At 35.5% G+C, this 18,653-nt stretch overlaps 1 protein-coding gene across 1 annotated transcript in view; it reads right to left on the reverse strand.

The window, feature by feature from the left end:
* Window positions 1-18,653, reverse strand: part of LOC145691551 (phospholipid-transporting ATPase ABCA3-like) — a 146,524-nt gene that overhangs the window by 63,728 nt on the left and 64,143 nt on the right. Inside the window, exon 5 of the mRNA XM_081766958.1 lies at window positions 8,766-8,951. Coding sequence (XP_081623084.1) covers window positions 8,766-8,951 — 186 coding nt within the window. The remainder of the gene's footprint in view (window positions 1-8,765; window positions 8,952-18,653) is intronic.

Raw genomic sequence — 18,653 nt, forward strand, 5'->3', positions numbered from 1 at the left:
GAATAGTTTTTGCGATCTAGAACGAAACATATCCAAACATTTAAATATTTCCGGACTACAACCATCGTCACGCACGTGCTTTCTTCGCGTTTTACTATTTCCTTACTTTTTTCTCCGTATAATATCAGTCAAGATTTCTTTGCAATAGTTTGTTCTTATACAGAATTACTTTATGGCAAAAGCAGCAATTTTTAGCACTTTGCCCTCCTGAGATATTACGGCCCAAACATGGTATCAAAATCACAAACTTCAACTTTTGACCCCCATAAATCTACGGTGCCAGTAGTATCATAGCTGTGGATATTTCGGCAGACTTTATATGCAATAGTATTCACCACAATACTTATGAAACCCACACGTTATGCCATTCCGAAATCAGGAACTTTAAAATGTAATTTTCTGCAGTTTTTCTAGTGATTTCATATATTGGTTAGTAACAGTGCGTATTTATTTAGATACAAAAGTTTCTGTTCTCCGTGTACCTCAGTTTCTGCTGTAAACATTAATTTTTGTTTGGTGTTCATCTGATTCGTACGTCCTGAGCAACCGTAGTTTTCGTAAAAGCTTTCAAATGCAAAAAATGGCACTCCACCGACAACAAGAATGGCCGCCATTCAGGAACATACGACTACGTAAATCATGTTAATTGACCTTTTCATACACAAGGTTAATCAAACTCAAATTTTATAATTTTCGGAGATGGTCGAGCAACCACCTCTCGACCGCTTTGTATGGATTGACCCAATTACAGTATAAATAGATTCTGTCAACATTTCATTCAATATAATGCATACGCATAATTTGTATAAATGACACTGCTAAAAGATGACGTATCTAATACGCAACTCACATGTCTAGTACTTGTTGTTCAGACATTCAGTGTAATAGGCTTAATCGCAGTTGATGTGTATTGAGTTTTTGTAGCTGAAGATTACCATATGATACCTATATTTTTATTTTTCAAATGCATTTATAACATGTTTTTCGATACGTGATAATGTACTGTATTATTAACATATTGATAAACCTAAGTTTATTGAGTCATACACCAAAATCAGGCAAATCAAATTTAGTTTTAACGAACATAGGAGGCAACTATCCTTCACACTGTTACCATTCTACAGCAGCAAACGTTTTAAGAATATATTATAAGTAACAAAATTATTATCCCGTACATTATAAGTAGCAATACGTTGAATCCATCTCAAACTAGATTGATATACAAATCGTTCAAAATTATTAATTGATATGATTGTACGTTTGGTTACATTGTTTAACACGGATATTTTGTTAGCATATTACATTACTAAAGAAAAGACAAATTAAAATAAATTGCAAACAATAGTTACAAAAGGAAGGCAGATTTTATAAAACAACTCGTAATACACACCCACAATAAAACAAGAATTACTGTAGAAGATTTGAATGAGACAATGCATCTTCTGAAGTTAAACTATTAACAGGAAATCAATGAAGAGAATACGAAAAATATTTTAGAGTTGTCATTTTCTGAAACTTTTATGTAGGGTAGCCTGTTGTCTATGTAGAAATACTCAAGACATAGTAAAGTTTGTATAAATATAAACATGTGTGTAAAACTGCCTCACTAACACACAACATTCTACTCTTTAGTATTGAGCACAGCACACGTTCAGACGGTGATTTGTAATAATTATGTTATCTCTAAGGAATGGTTTCAATCTAGTAGTAAATGATTGAAATATGACTCCTCCCACATATTAAAGAAGAGATGATTGAATACGTTTCCCAACATGACGGTTATCATTATATTGTCACCAGAATGTTGAAGACATGTTAAATGATGCATGCTTTAACGTTGGACAGAGCGCTTGGACCCAAAAACATATTACTGCACTTCTGAATTCAAGCTCTCTATTTGCAGTAAAGTAAGGTATACAGAGTGTTTGCAAACAACATGTGGTGACTGTACGGTGTCAAACTGTGAACTATATATTATACTCTAGTAAGACGAAATAGCAATTACTTTAGAAGCCTTATTTATTTATTTTCTTCTATAGACACAAAACATGGTTTTACCTGGAAAGACTCTTTATCTTTTGAGTAACACCACATAACAGTTCTTGCTTTTGGTTAAGCATAGTTTCAGCTTGAACTTGATACATTTAATTCTGCTTCTCCCAACACAAATTTCTTTTTTGCATCGTTTCTCTCTTCCGTTAGTATACTCAGTAGTTAATTATTGATGTTATATCTTATACACTCGGATGACACATACGTCGAAGAAGTGGAATCATCCAAATCTTCCTCGAATTCAAGATCATCATATCTTGGTCGCCCATTTTTTCTAGGTTTTTGTCTGTTGTTCTCTGTTCTCCACCAAAGTTAGCACTTCAGCTATACTATTTCTAAACATAAGAAGGTCTATAGCTTTCTCATGGTTACAGTGTAGTAGTTGCATGCCGCGCTGATATCCTAGCCATTAATTACACACAGCCAAACATACTAGGTGAAAAAGGATCTTGAGTGTCCACTTTCTGGATTTGACTGAAATTCTGTATAAGCACACAAGGATACCTTGTAACACCTTTCATAAAGTCTTGTACTCTTTCAAAATACAAGCCCGGCAAACTTTGGTATGAGCCTTCTCGGATGCACACCTCCTCTTAACTGAATCAGTATTTTGAATTCCTGCATATGATGTAATAAGGGTCACACCACTATTGTCTAGCCAGCGAAAAACACAATAGTTTTCCTCCATAGAGACACAAGTATTAGCTGTATCTCTTCCTTCTTTTTGAAATTCATTTCCTCTTTTGAGAGCCACAATTTTTTAACCTGTAACGACTCATACACACATGCGAACAAATCCAAAATTACTGGTCATAAATTATCACGTATACTGTAGCAGTGACGTGCCACACAGACACATATCAACACAACTGAACCCATATATAGGCATGCATGACCTCTGTAGAAGCAGGCGAACATACGCATACAATACGTCATCCAACTACACCCATCGTACACAAAGCATTACATACAAAACGTATACTCCAGATCAGTGGCGTCGAACGGTGGCCAGTGAAGGAAATTGTAGCTCTTTCGCACACAATCATAAATTACATAGGAATCGACGGCGCCTTTTAGGATACGCGGACCGTGTCGGTGACACCGCTCGCCTCACCCTTACACCGCCAGTCCTCCGGATCCTATTTCTCCCATACAACACCTTCCTACTGCCCCGAACCAAATTCAACTATTAACTCATACCAACACTCGTACGTTCAAATGTCTACATACAAGACTCCTCAACCAAACGTCCAATATTTAGCTAGAAATGATTGGGAAGTCCACTAGTTACATTTGTTTACAAGAACTCATTTAGACACGGTGGAATCAAATAACACCAAAAAAATTTAAAGAAATTTCCCTTTAGACCGCAATGCCCTTCCTAATGCACAAAGACTTTTCGTCTCAACAACTATAAAACTACATATATTAATTGTTTATAGCATATTATTTTATTAAAGTAATATATCAAAAAGTGTTTGAAAGAAAACGTGCTTCTTACATATGTTACGATTACGATAAGAGAGCGACAATGCTCTTTGAAGAAAGGCAATTCACTTGGTCACCCAGTAGTTATGGAAAGAAGTGCGGATGGCATCATCTGCAGAAGGCTAGACGGGATATGACACCGCCATGATTGAGCGAATAAAACTCATGGCAGTTGAAAAACACCCATTTGAACACACGAGTGTCAAATCTGACAAGAAATATTCCGACCCTGTTCCATTTTGCTGGCCGTTTCGACTTCAAACCTCGTATCATCATGTCCATGAAATTGAAAAAGATGAAATATAAACTTATCATGAAATATCCAAGTTTGACTCTGCAATAAGTAGAAACCGCCAAGTACAGTAAAGACTACTGCAGATCATAACCCTGTGACATCGATGTTTGCTTCGTTGTTTATATATAGAAAGGGCGAGCCTTTTGTAACCTAGAAAGGGCGAGCCTTTTCTGAATTCTTAATGGATATGGAATTGTTACACCCCCATGGGATTATTATTAATCCGGAAAACGAAATTTCAGGGAATCTACTTCGAGTAAAACGTTATAGTACATATATAATGTGACTTTATTTTTCAGTTTATGAAGGGTTTCGTACCATGAGTAATATCTTTATGTTGAAATACGTATATTTGTTTCTGCTCCCAAAACGGAATAACATTAAAATTTTACTTAGATTACAATACTTAAATTTGAGACACTGTGACTTTCTCTGTTGCAATTAGAACGCATATATCAAAATTGATTGCGTTTTTATTTTAAAACCGCATTAATTTAAACAGTTATTTATATTTGGACAGGAAACAAAAATAGTATTAATTCATACAACGTACTAGTTTTAGTACATACGACGTACTATTAAATGTATACGAGGAAAAGGTTTTCACTATCTAATATCCTTTGTAATATTTTAGTTAATGTTCACACCAGAAATCTAATGTTTTTTATCACAAACCAGCCTAGGTGCACAAATGCTTCATTTTGGAGTTATAGTCTTCGGAAAACATGAAGAAAATGGACTTTAAAGGTCTATAGGTCCAAAACTAAGAGACCTGATTTTGTCCAGTCACGACTTCAGTTAGGAACTAATATGTGCGCTATACAAAAATACATGTTTCATTATTCTAAGGTATTTACGAAGCAATTTTTATAGAAAGAGTTTGGCTACAGGTATATAATTTGAAGTACTCTCCAATAACATCTATAAAAATTGCTGCGGTTTCTGAAACTTGTATATTTGGATAGGGCACATGCTAATTTCTAAGAGAACTTTTTATCCCAAGTAGTTGGTCCCATAGTTTGGAAGCTATGTACCGTTAAAAATATGTTTCACCTTTTCGGCAGCCTATAACTCCGAAAGGAACCACTTGTGCACCCAGCATGGTCAATACTTTCATACCAACATGGTGTCTCATCTTCGTGTCACGAATCATCTTATAAACGTTGTCGGTGTTGTTTCGAAATACCCTATATATATATATATATATATATATATATATATATATATATATATATCGAAATACCCTTCGAAAATTGTATTCATTAACATTTTTTCTTGACATGCCTTACTATTATAGTTCTAGAGATTGATTGAGTGATTGATTTTGAGTTTATCGTCCCGTTCAGCAGCGAGGCTATATGAGACGTGGACCTACTGATTAACGTGGAATCCGAACCACATGAGCTCCCGCCGGGAATCGAACCCGGGTCTCCCGCGCCAAAGGCGCGTACGCTAACCGCTTAGCCAAGGAGGAGCTCTATAGTTCTAGAGAGATAAGTGTATAAACTGAAGTATAGAGTAATCATGACTCGATGTATACCAAGCAATTTTGGACCGGAATATCGTGAATAATCGATGCCCGTATAAAACATACTTTCTGCAAAATGAAAGATAGTTATTGTGCATACAATGATAATGATATGAGACAAGGACAAGTTATCTCCTGAATTAAAATTTCGTTTTAGTAAGTTGAATAATTATATAAAATGTGCCACCCCTATATTACTCTAACAAATTAGAGTGTAATTTGTCTAGAATATTACCTTTTGGCTAAAGAAAACATATGATTAAGGCAATTGAATGAAGATGGAAGTGTACGTTGGATGAAAATATGAGAGAAAAGGAGAGTCACACAAGAAAACTCACGGACTCGTGATTCTAGTGAGTGGTCCTCCCTGGCAAAATCAGAAATGAGCCCACTGACGTAATTTATAGTGTAATAAGTAAATATATGTTAATTGATGTTTAACACGTCCAATCATTGTAAATTAATTTGAAACGTAAGACAATAAGAAAGATAGAAAGCGCAGAAAAAACGAACACTAAAGTATGTTTCAATATTATATCAGCAAACAGTGCTGAAGTTACGAGAGAAAAAAGCTTGTTGGCATTACTACAAATTGTTGCGGAGCAGTTCCATTACTCCTCGCGGAATGGAAGTGAAGATATTATAATAGGAAGGGAATGACCGGAGTTTAGTAATGCAAATGAGATTAAGTCAATAGCAATGCTTGTTAGAGCTTTATGCGAGTCATCACGGGGTCGGGCCTTCGAAACTTCTCCGTTTGTTTTCAACGTTCTACCTTATAATGTTTATTAATTTATACCAATTGCTATGTTGCCTAAAAATCCTATTTTGTACCTCACTCCTGCACGTTTGATATTTGTATCACTCCTGCACGTTAAGTTGAATATCAAAAACCTTATTCCTAGTGTAGCGGATTTGAACTAGTTGTAGCCCAAACGTAAAATTGAATTAGTTTGGAGCCATACACTTTTACAAATCGAAATATCCTTATGAATTTAATAGAAACATCTGGAGTTTGAAATACACGAGATATCTGTGCAGGCTACGGCCTGACAGGGACCGCAATTTCGGGCTGTTGGAGATGTTGTGTTAGGACAAACAGCATACTTCGTCAGGAGCACTAGAACTAGAATGTGCAATGAACTCGAAAGACGGTGATAGTGTACCGGATCTTTCTAATTTCCTAGGGAACTTGATTGCTTATGTCAGTTTTGTAAGCTCTAAAATACACTTTTATAAGTTTGTGTGTTCACTTAGTTCTTACTTGATTAATTCACTTGCTAAATTCTTTGTCTGGGAGCCATGTGTTCTGCACGTTTTTATTGTAACTTCACCTACGCATTATGGTAACTTTGTTAATACAGTAACACAATTAAGTTTGGATGTTCACGTTTGGACAGCTCAGTACAACTGTGAGCCTAAGCATTAAATGATACAGATACTCATTCAATAAATGATACCACTGCAGTGCAAACTTAACAAAAGTATAATGTTGTCAGATTTCAAGATTATAAATTACCAAAACAAGAATTGAATTAACACGGAATATGTTAATTTTAGTAACAATTATTGTTCAATATTGTAGAGGTATACGATTTTGTTATATTATTTTTGGTGATGGAAATTCATATTTATTCAAAGTCAAATTAAAAAGGATTGAATTGTAGTAATAAGGCAAGGTTGTTATGTCGTACACACACGTGTATTTGTTTATTTGTTTATTTACGTCAATGGTTAGTAAATGTGGTGAATGTAATTACTGAATGTTATGGCTAGACGCTAAGTCGTCATTTTATGTGTTTGTTGTGATTTGTAACATTGTGTACGAAATATGAAAAGTCATCAATGTGAAATGATGTATGTAACATTGACACACTTTGACTGTGGCATAACTGTCACATTTGCAGAAATTGTTGGTCTGGGAATTTGGTCACGATGTAATTCGGGTTGAAACTAATGTTTCACCAATAGCTGAGATAGACATAAAAATCAACGAAACGAATTCCAGTGTGTCTGGAAAGGAGAACAAAACCCTCTCGTTGCAGAGGATTAGGATCAGAAGGTGAGATACAATCATCAGAATTGGAGCAGAGGTCGAGAATCACTTCGAGAGCCGTTGGCAGATAAGCAGTGAGCTGCAATCCATTCCACATCGAATAGATCAAGGGAGATCTATTCTTCATCAACATCAACCATAGACTTGGAGTATGGTTGGCATCCAGTCGGTCACTACAGACTACCGACTATCCAAACTGAGAGATCCAGTTTTAAGAAGTATCGTCATCCAGTCCAGACACTCATCATAATCAGAGGTATGTGTATCTCAGCTATGTGCGGATTATTCGTGACAGAATTTCTAGATGTTGGCGATATGTGATCTGACTAGTTATACTTCATTCATACATGAACATACACACTAACACTTTGATATAATTGGAAATAATACATTTCTTAAATGAAGCTAAAATGTGTAATCTTTTCCTCTGCATTCACTTCAACCTACTCATTTCAGACAATGAGTAGTAGCAATCTCCGATCGTCTTAATTACGTCATCCCCATGCAGTTTAGGCACGACGTGAGGAGGTTGTTAATATGAATATAATACTCCAGAAACAAACTTATATTGTATTATATAAAACTATTATTTTTTGTATATATGAAAGAAGAAAGTAACTCATTAAAAGGAGTACTTAAAAAGAGTCTAAAATTTATTGTTTCTCCCTATTTGAAATTTTGGTATAGATGGCAGTTAAAGATTACCCAATCCGGTAGTTGTAGCCCAATTTCTCAACACTGTAGGGGCAAGCGACTTTCGCCTCCATTGAATCTCTCTCTAGAACTACAGCGTGTTCCAGAAATTTCAGATTTATTCACCTTAAGGTTTGACGGTTAAAATAAGAGAAATAACCTATCATTCGAATGATCAATCGATTGTACTTACCCTCTATATATTTATCTTACTGTTTGTGTCTCTAGTATTTCTAGAGAGACAGCAAGATTGGAGAACGGACCTAGGCGTTCTAGCAAGACATCAACAACATCTACAGAAGATGACTCGCTAATTTCAATACATACATACCGTTAATATTGTTCGAAAAAACACTTACAATATCTATGGTATGTAATTTTTATGTTCAAATTTTATTATTTACTGTACCTCAGTTTATGTATCTCATTCGCTTAGTTAACAGATTTCCGGTATTTATAAATAACAATGCGGTAAGGCATTTCTTCTCCAGTCAATGGTCATTGAATTCTTGAAAAGTTTTGATAGAAATATGTATATATATGCAGCATTTATCATACATTAGATCATATTCTGCGTTTAGTACATAACTGATTAAATTCTGAATATTGCTTTGATACTAAATTTACTACTGAATGACGAGAAACGAACTTACCGCAGCACTGGCGAACACTTTCGCTGGCTCCTGAAGCACACAACTCAGCCTTCGAACTTCCTAGCAATACATCACATTTTGTAGTCTTTAGGGCATGCCCTACAAGCCCACTGAAACATCTAGTAAATATGCTTGTTGGAAGAATGTATGAGAAAGGTCTTATCTTTTCAAATAGGCCTAGAATGGCTGAAATTAAAGTTATATTTCAATATATATATATATATATATATATATATATATTAACAAAAAATATCGTGTCGTGCCTAATTTTCTGGGATGTAGTATGCTGTTGACACGATATAAGCTGCTTCTGTCTATTATCCAGAATAGACAGGAATCTCTATAACCAACATGTGTGAGGTAATGAATTAATTAAGAGTTAAGCAGCTAATCTTTAGATAGACATTTATTGTCATTAATGCTGTAGAGCTAGGTGTACTGTGTTTGTGATGTTTAGTTAAGTGAGATTGATAGATCACATTAGGCAAACTGTTGGCGATTCATTCAGCAGAGAGTAATCAGAGATATACTACCACATACCTTGTCGCTTACTGGAGTCGAACTCCTGGACTCAGAGTTCGTAGTCGCTGATGAACCACAGTGGACGGGTTACCACTGAAACTTGGTGTTGATCTTCTACAGACTGATTTCCAAGAACTGATCACCATGGACGGATATCAGGAACTGATCTCGATTCAGTTTGACATAACCTTTTTATGTCATTTGCTTCGTGATGATTTTGTTGTTTCTTCCTTACCAAATTTGGTAGTTAATACATATCTGTGCTGAAACCATAGATTTTCATTTTCTCTCAGTGACCAAATCTCCAAACAGTTTACGTCTGCGATTTTCACAATTTTACTCAACTTTTAGAATGTGTTGTTGTGAACACAAATTATACAAAGGTTTACATTTTCGTCTTGCTTCAATGTTTGTTTATACTGTTATGACACGTGCAGACTCCTGTCTGGATCGTTACTTAATTAAAAAGAAACAACCATAAGCACAATGTAATATTATGCGATAATACGTCTGTCTGCAAGATTACTAATTTCTGACTGCAAGCCAATTCTTAAACAACAATTTAATTTTCATCTTTATCCAAATTAACAAAATAAATGAATTTTAATATAGAATTTTATCTCTGAATTTGGCGTACCGTGACAATATATATATATATATATATATATATATATATATATATATATATATATATATATATATATATATGTGTGTGTGTGTGTAGGTGGCCCATTTTAATCTTCCACGGAAATATCTCAAAAACGGTTGAACGTAAATGAACCAAACAAAAACTATATTAGGAAATACCATCGGACAAATCAAATAGCGATATCGCGGTGGCATCCAGGGCCGCCCTTCAAGGGACTCCAGGACCCAACTTTAAAATTTTAAGTGAAAACATGGGGAGAGTGTTACATCGTTCGATGGACCTTTAAAAACTAAAAAGGATTGTGGGAAAATATTTTTCTTATCGAACACTGTATTCAAAATGGAAGCGAACACATGTTCCTGTATCAGATAAAACGTCCAGTACCACTAATATGAAAACAGTTAGAGACAAATGTGCACAATAAAACTTGTATTCCTGTTCGAATTTTTGTTCTAGTGTTCATGTGATATAGGTACCAAATTTCACAATAGTAAATCCCCACGTTAAGAGGGCTTGCATATCCAGCGTCCTAACTATGAAAACGTATACGATCACTCCAACCCCAATCATTTCACAGATTCAACCAGATGCATATAAGATATTAGGACGTAAAATTGAATGTAGTTTATACGAAAGAGACCTTTATGCATTGCAAGAAATGTAACGCCCAAATATTCACCACAAACTTATAGTGGTATCCACATAAACAAAAAAAAAAAAAAAAAAAAGAAAGTGTGGACCAGGAAATTACTTTACACAAAAGTCTAAAGAAGCTCAGTGGAGACGTGCGGACAGTGTAATTGGAAGGTGAGTTCAACAGAGATTATGTATTTCTCCATTATTTTATAGCTATATAGAAGAGATAGCGAAAACGAGTCTACCTAATGAAGATGGAATTCGGTAGGAGATGAAATCATGAGGCGTATAGGGTTTGAGGCTGATATAGTTGTTGTTTCAGAATCTAAAAAGAAAATTAATAAGACGTAGAAAACTTGAGAAAGGCTTCTGAAGAATATTGGATGAAAATAAATGTTAGAAAGGCAAAATCCAGGGTGATTGAAACGAAGTGATTGGTGTCAAATATAGAAGTAGGAGCGGTAGAAAAGAACAAATGACTAGTTTTCAATATCTGAGTAGTGTTATTAGGGATGATATGACATGCGAACGTGAAATAAAAGCAAGGATAGAAATGGCGAAAGGAGCCTTTAGGATGAAGGAAATACTTTTACGTGGGACCTTGAATAGAGTTGAAATAAGACTCATTAAATGTTTTATGTACTGTAGTTTACTGTATTTATAAGGCAGCGTCAAGGACATTATGCAAAAATGATGAAAAACAGTTGAAGGGTTTCAAAATATGTGTGTGGAGAAGAATGGAGAGAAACGGCTGGGTCGAGAGGAAAACGAATGGGAGGGTATTAGAAATGGAAAGGGAAAAAATATTATTAAGAAGAGGAAGAAAAACTGGTTGGCATATTGGTTAAGAAGGAACTGTATCACGAGTATGGTCGCAGGAAAGAGAGAGAGGGGATTAATTAGACTATATAGAAACAGAATTAGGCTATTGGAGATACCAAAACTGAAAAATAGTATGTGAAGGTGGGAAGGTTAATAGAAGATCATGGAGCATGGCAGTTTCTTAGTCGCGGTAAGTGACTCGGTGGCAATGATGGAATACTTCTGATATAATGATGCCGATGATGCACAGTAGAAACAGAAAAGTCCACTTTACTGTCATTGCTAATACGAATCACAATGCAAATTTCTACATGCTGTCAAACGCAAGCAGTGGTTCCCAACCTGAGGACGCACAGCTTCCTCCTGGTTATGTATGAAGAGGGAGTAAGGGGGCGAAAGCTACTGGCAGAAATGAATTGTGAAATAAATAAATAATGCACCATTTATAATGACTCTTTAAAATTTAGCTTGACAATTTTATAATGACAGTTTGAAAAATAATACTGTACTAGGAGGGTATGCTAAAGACTTGCTTTAAATAAATATCAATACCTGACATTATTATTATTATTATTATTATTATTATTATTATTATTATTATTATTATTATTATTATTATTATTTCTCTCCCACTTCTTGGCCGAGATGTGAAAAATTCACCACCTTCTTCATGCCACTACATCAATTTCTTCACTGTTTTCTTGTCACAGCCCATACCCCTAGCTATCTGAATGGCAGTTGGTCCCATAGTTACTTTACCTATGACTTACCTTCTCATAAAAACAGGTAGTTTTCTACAGCTTTCTAGAGCAAGACATTTTGACAGCCTGTAGAAATTTGCATTGTGATTCGTATTAGCAATGACAGAAAAGTGGATTTTTCTGTTTCTACTGTGCATCATTGGCATCATTATATAGAAGTATTCCGCCGTTACCAGCGGGTCACTTACCATGACTGAGAAACTGCCATGCTCCACGGTCTTCTATTAACCTTTCCATCTTCCCATAAGATTTTTCTGTTTTGGTATGACCAATAACCTACTTCTGTTTTAAATATAGTTTAATTAATCCCCTCCCTCTCTTTCCTGCCACCATACTCTCTAGCACGTCCCTCGTGATTCAGTTCCTTCTTAACCAATATGCCAACCAGTTTTTCTTCCTCTTCTTAATATTTTTCTTCTTCCATTTCTAACACCCTCTCATTCATTTTCGTCTCGACCCAGCTATTACTCTCCATTCTTCTCCACGCACGTATTTCGAAAGCCTTCAATTGTTTCTCATCATTTTTGCATAATGTCCACGATTTTGCCTTATAAATACAGTAAAACAGAGTACACGAAACAATTTATGAGTCTTTTTCAACTCTACTCAAGGAACAACAAAATAGTATTTTCTTCATCCCAAAGGCTTCTTTCGCCATTTCTATCCTTGCTTTTAGTAGCATAGAGGCACCTTGGCTGAAATTTGATCCCTTCCGTTCCTAGAATTCGATGGCAAGTTTCAACAGGCCTTTAGTTGTTATGCTCATAGCCTTTTATAGTTACCACCAGGAGCCCCGTGGGAAAATTTTGGTTGTGGGAACCCGCTGTTGCTATGCTCATAGAGGCCTACCAGATATAGAAACAAGATGATACATAAGTGTTCTCGTCGTGTATTTGCTAGTTATTTGAACCCCCCGCCCCCGTTCCTCCTGGAAAGCCGAAGAGCATAAGCGATTTAGCCCCTTGGTCCTATTCCCACGAAATGCGTGTAGGTTATGAACTGAAGGTATGATATTGATGATCGAGGCTTCTCAGCAGATTGTATGAAATTGGTCTTAGTTGCTAGGTAAATATTGTGTTTCACGATTTTTTTAAACGTGGGATGAGAAACAATATACAGTATGAGTCTCATAATGAAACACATACCCATACCAAATCGTGATACTAAGTGATAGGGCCTATGTGAGAAAATGTTAGCCCTGGGAACGTTCTCTAGGTTGCTAAGATGAATATGAATGTTTTAAAACATATTGGATTCCATTGATTGAACATAATCTAATAACTGAAGCTTCCCATATCATTTGATAATGTTTTAACAATGTCGGATGAAAATTTGTCTTAATCTCATAGAGATGCCTGTATAAACAAAATGGAACATGACTTTCCCTAGTCTCGATGTGAAAGGTATTATTTTATGTGTGTATTGAAACCATGACGAGATATATTTTCGATGACTAGTATGCGGCCTCGATTATGGTAGGCGTGATCGAACTTGTTCTGACATGATTCTCGAAGGCAAACACGTATGTGTGTGAGTGTGTGTGTATGTGTGTGTCTGTACACAGAGAACGTTGGTGATTCAAGTTTAACAGAGTAAACGTGTGTGGATTACATCCTATTCCGCGTAAAAACATTGGTGTTCAACTAACTGTGAACTGAGTGTGATTACCGTTTTTTCCGCCTAAAAACTGTAGTGTGTTTAGTAATACCGGTCGTTTTTATTAAAATTTGTATATATATATATATATATATATATATATATATATATATATATATATATATATATATATATGCTCTTTCTTCATTTAGTTATAAAGGCAGCTGAAAGAACAAGATATAAAGTGTAATTATTCATAGCTCAGTTCGTATGAGTCCAAGTTCTAACATTAGAAAGAAACACATATATATGTGAATGTCTGTTTGTTAGCACCTTGAATTCAGTCTTAAAAGTATTTAGTTTCAAGAGCAACAGATAAGATAACATTTCCAAATGTTTTGATGATTCGTATTTCAACTAGTTAAGAGACTGACCTACAGCCCTCGTAAACAAATGATAACAACTGCCGTAAGAAACGTTAGTGAACATCAGACGAAAAAAGATAGAGTACTTTTAATTGTATGTTAAATAAAATAATGTGTCTTAAAATGTTATAATATCTGTCTGTAGTATGTGCTTCGGAGAGGCCCCTGGAACATCGAAACACTTTAAGTAATGATAATAGAATTTAAAAAAAATGTGAAACGAGAGAAAAAAGGAATGAAATATATGTGTTTTACGTTCCACAGTTATGGCTACGTGATAATGGAGGAAAGGAGCCGAAAAGCTATCAAACAAAATCGGTTTTACGTCCCATGGCTATGTCTATTAGACTAATGGAGGAAGGGAGTAGAGAAGCTATCAAACAAATGGGTTTTACGTCCCACCGTTATGCCTACTAGTCTAATGGAGGAATGGGGATAAAAGCTATGAAACAAAGTGGGTTTTACGTACCACATTTATGCCCACGAGGCTAATAGAGGAAGGGAGCCGAACAGCTATCAAACAAAATGTGTTTTACGTCCTACGTTTATGCCTGCTAGACTAATAGAGGAAGGGAGCAGAAAAGCTATCAAACAAAATGGGATTTACGTCCCAGGATTATGTCTACAAGGCTAATGGAGATAGGGCGCCGAAGAGCTATCTAACAGAATGGGTTTTATGTCCTACGTTTATACCTACTAGGCTAATGAAGGAAGGGAGTCGAACGTTATCAAACAAAATGGGTTTCACGTCCCACGATTATGCATACTAGGCTAATGGAGGAAGGGAGCCGAAAAGCTATCATACAAAATGGATTTTACGTCCCACGGTTATGTCAAGTATACTAATGGAGGAAGGGAGTCGAAAAGCTATCAAACAAAATGGGTTTTATGTCCGACGATTATGCATACTATGCTAATGGAGGAAGGGAGCCGGAAAGCTATCATACAAAATGGATTTTACGTCCCACAGTTATGTCAAGTAGACTAATGGAGGAAGGGAGTCGAAAAGCTATCAAACAAAATGGGTTTTATGTCCCACGGTTATGTCTAGTAGACTAATAGAGAAAGGGAGCCGAAAAGCTATCAAACAAAATGGGTTTTACGTCCCACGGTTATGCCTACTAGACTAGCTCCCTTCCTTCATTGGGAGGGAAAGTGATGATAAGAAATGATGAAGTGAAGAAATTTGTTGGCAAACGGTAGAACTCCCAAGGAAATCCATTAACACGGTGTTTGTCTACCATAAAGTTCACATGGTGGGAACAGGATTTTGTACTTGTGACCCCACGCACCAGAAATGAATGCTCTACCACTGAGACACGGAGACCCCTGATGAAAAAAGTATCAAAATATGGACAAAAACGCGTCCCCCGACCTAAGATGCACTCCAGCCAGTGTATTTACATTCCGTTTCGGTATTTGATAATGCGATGAAATTGTAACGATAAAAACACATACATATAAGCGAATCTTAACTTTATGATGCTTGTGCTCGTTGCACGTTGAATTCTGAGAAAATGATAAGATGAGATTCTTGAATGTTTTCTGACTATTATTGCAAGTAGATTACAGCTGACGTAAGAAATGTCTTGAGGCTTGTATAAAGCAGCTAGTGAACGTAAAGTCATATCACTTATAGCCTAATAATAAAATAATATTATAAAAAGAAATATATTATGTGTTTTAATTTTGATATAATCATGTCTACATGTCTGTAGTTTGTTCTCAGGGCCAGCAAACATTAAAGGACATCTTTGACTTTTGCGTTCCACGGTTTGAAATCTTTAAGTTTTACGTCCCACAGCTATGCCTGCTGGGTTAATGAAGACGGCGAGAAATTAATGAAATGTTGGTATGAAGAAAGTGGGAGAAAACGGGAGAACCCAGAGGAAATCCACGTACACGGTGTTTGTCCGCCACAAAGTCACTTGGTGGGAACAGGATTTTGAACTTGGGACCTTCCGCGCACACGGTGTTTGTCCACCACAAATTTCACTTGGTGGGAACAGGATTTTGAACCTGTGACACCCATACACCAGAGATGAATGCTCTACCATTGACCCATCGAGACCCCTGATCAAAAGGTATCGAAAATATGGCCAGAGACGAGGCCCTCGAGCGAAGATCGAATCAAGGATCCCTACAAGTACTGAGCCACCGTGTCCCTCTAAGTGAATGATGATACAATAGAAAATGTGAAACGAGAGAACTAATGAAATGAAATCTTTGAGTTTTACGTCCAACGCTTATGAAGATTATGTTAATGGGAAATCTTTAAGTTTTACGTCCCAGAGTTATGTCGGCTATGCTAATGGAGACGGTGATGATGAGAAATGAATGAAATGTTGGAACGGATACAGTGGGAGGAAATTCACGTACACGGTGTTTGTCCACTACAAAGTACGCTTGGTTGGAACAGGATGTTGAGCCTGGGACCTTCCACGTGCACGGTGTTTGTCCACCACAAAGTTCACTTGGTGGGAACAGGGTTTTGAGCCTGTGACCCCCATAGATCAGAGGTCAACGCTCTATCACCGAGCAATCGAGACCCATAAAACGAGAGAGAGAGAGGTCAAACCACAACAATTATGCAGGGTCGCTGTGTATAATGATGATACTCTGAACTCGGTAACACATCACCTAAGGGTGACTGGACGTCCCTTTAAGTTGAGTTTCCGTATTTGCTACGGAACAAAAATATCATACTGAGTTACGTGATAGCTCTCGTAATCATTCTGATATCATGCCCTTGTAAGAGAGAGAGAGAGAGAGAGAGAGAGAGAGAGAAAGAAAGAGAGAGAGAGAAAGAAAGAGAGAGAGAGAGAGAGAAATATTTCAGTTTAACTTCGCACAAATATGCTCCTTACGTTGTAGAACGGACGATATTAGAGTCAAATACATATTTTTCGTGCTCGTTGAAACTCTGAAAGAATAAATATAAAATTCACGTACAGAACGTTTATACATTAGACAACACACTTGAAGCAAACTGTGAACATACATTTGTTTCACTCCCATGGAATACGAAAAAAGTTAAAATCATTTTAACTACTTACAGCTATGTTTGTTTCTTAAAATTTCTGATTTTTCCGTATAACAAATTGAAATTTATACATACATACATACATACATACATATATATATATATATATATATATATATATATATATATATATATATATATATATATATATATATATACTGTTTATATTTATTTGGAATATGAATATAAGTAACCAGAATGATTTCTTTCTTATTTTAGGCTGAATACAAATAAAGATACGTGTATATTATATTACTGATATTATTATTGCTTTGTTAATTACTTATATATAGCTCTTTTTTATTTATTCGTATAGTATTTTAAAACAATTTTATTTATATTTCATTTTAAATAATACTTACTATTTACATATACATATTGGAATATATATATTTTTATTGCATTACGTATATACATCTGCTGGGTAAGAAAATGGAAAAGAAGTGTTCATAAGATTTATTAAAAGAGATTACCGCATTTATTAATGACATAGAAGAAGAAGAAGAAGAAGAGGTGATCGTAGTAAATAAGGAGACGGTAGTTCTTCTAATAGAAATAAATGCCGTAATCGGAATAGAAGAAAAAGATGATAATGAAAGGAAGGGAGAAGAAGATGAAAAAAGAAAGGAACACAAAGGAAGAACACATAGAAGAAGAAGAAGAAAAAGAGGAAGAGATGATCATGAATACCGAAGAAAAAGAAAAAGAGATGCAGGTAATGAAATTCAAACTGTAGAAAAAATATAAGGAAGAAGAACTATTAGAAATATTGGAAAGAGCAGGTAATATATTGATAACGGAAGAAGAAGAAGAGAAAGAATCCGACCGTATTAAACAAATTTAAAAAATGGTTACAAGAAGGAATGAAAGAAAAGGAACACGTCGAAGAAAGGACAAATGAAGAAGAAGAAGAAGAGTTGCTAAATCAAACGTTCTCCCAAATAATAGGAGAGACTTACAATGAGGAAGAGAAGAAGACAGAAAATATGAGTTCTACGAGACTGAGCTAGAAAAATGGATTAACAATTTATTTCCTAATCGTGAAAAAGAAAAAGAACAAGAAGTAATATATCCACCAATTATGGAAATATTAACAGAGGCTAATACAGAACATACAGAAATAAAAACCGATTTAGACGAAATAGAAAAAAATAATGTATAAATTGCTATCCGTATTTGAAATAGAACGAAACACAAAGGTACAAGTTGAATTTACAAATAACAGGCATAACCATGGAAACAATACATTTTATATAATAGAAGAAAGCAGAATACAATACAGAAGATACAATATGAAGGGTAGAATGTTAAGATTCCGTCTATCCCCCGTGCGTGGAGATCAAAATCCTTTTACTGCAATTGAAAAAAGTCTACGGGCTTTAATAGATTATTTGCTACGTAATATGGAGCAACATGATTACGTAGGAATAACAA

Source organism: Thermobia domestica, chromosome 8, assembly GCF_964235325.1.
Source record: "Thermobia domestica chromosome 8, izTheDome1.hap1.1, whole genome shotgun sequence".
Taxonomy (NCBI): Eukaryota; Metazoa; Arthropoda; class Insecta; order Zygentoma; family Lepismatidae; genus Thermobia; species Thermobia domestica.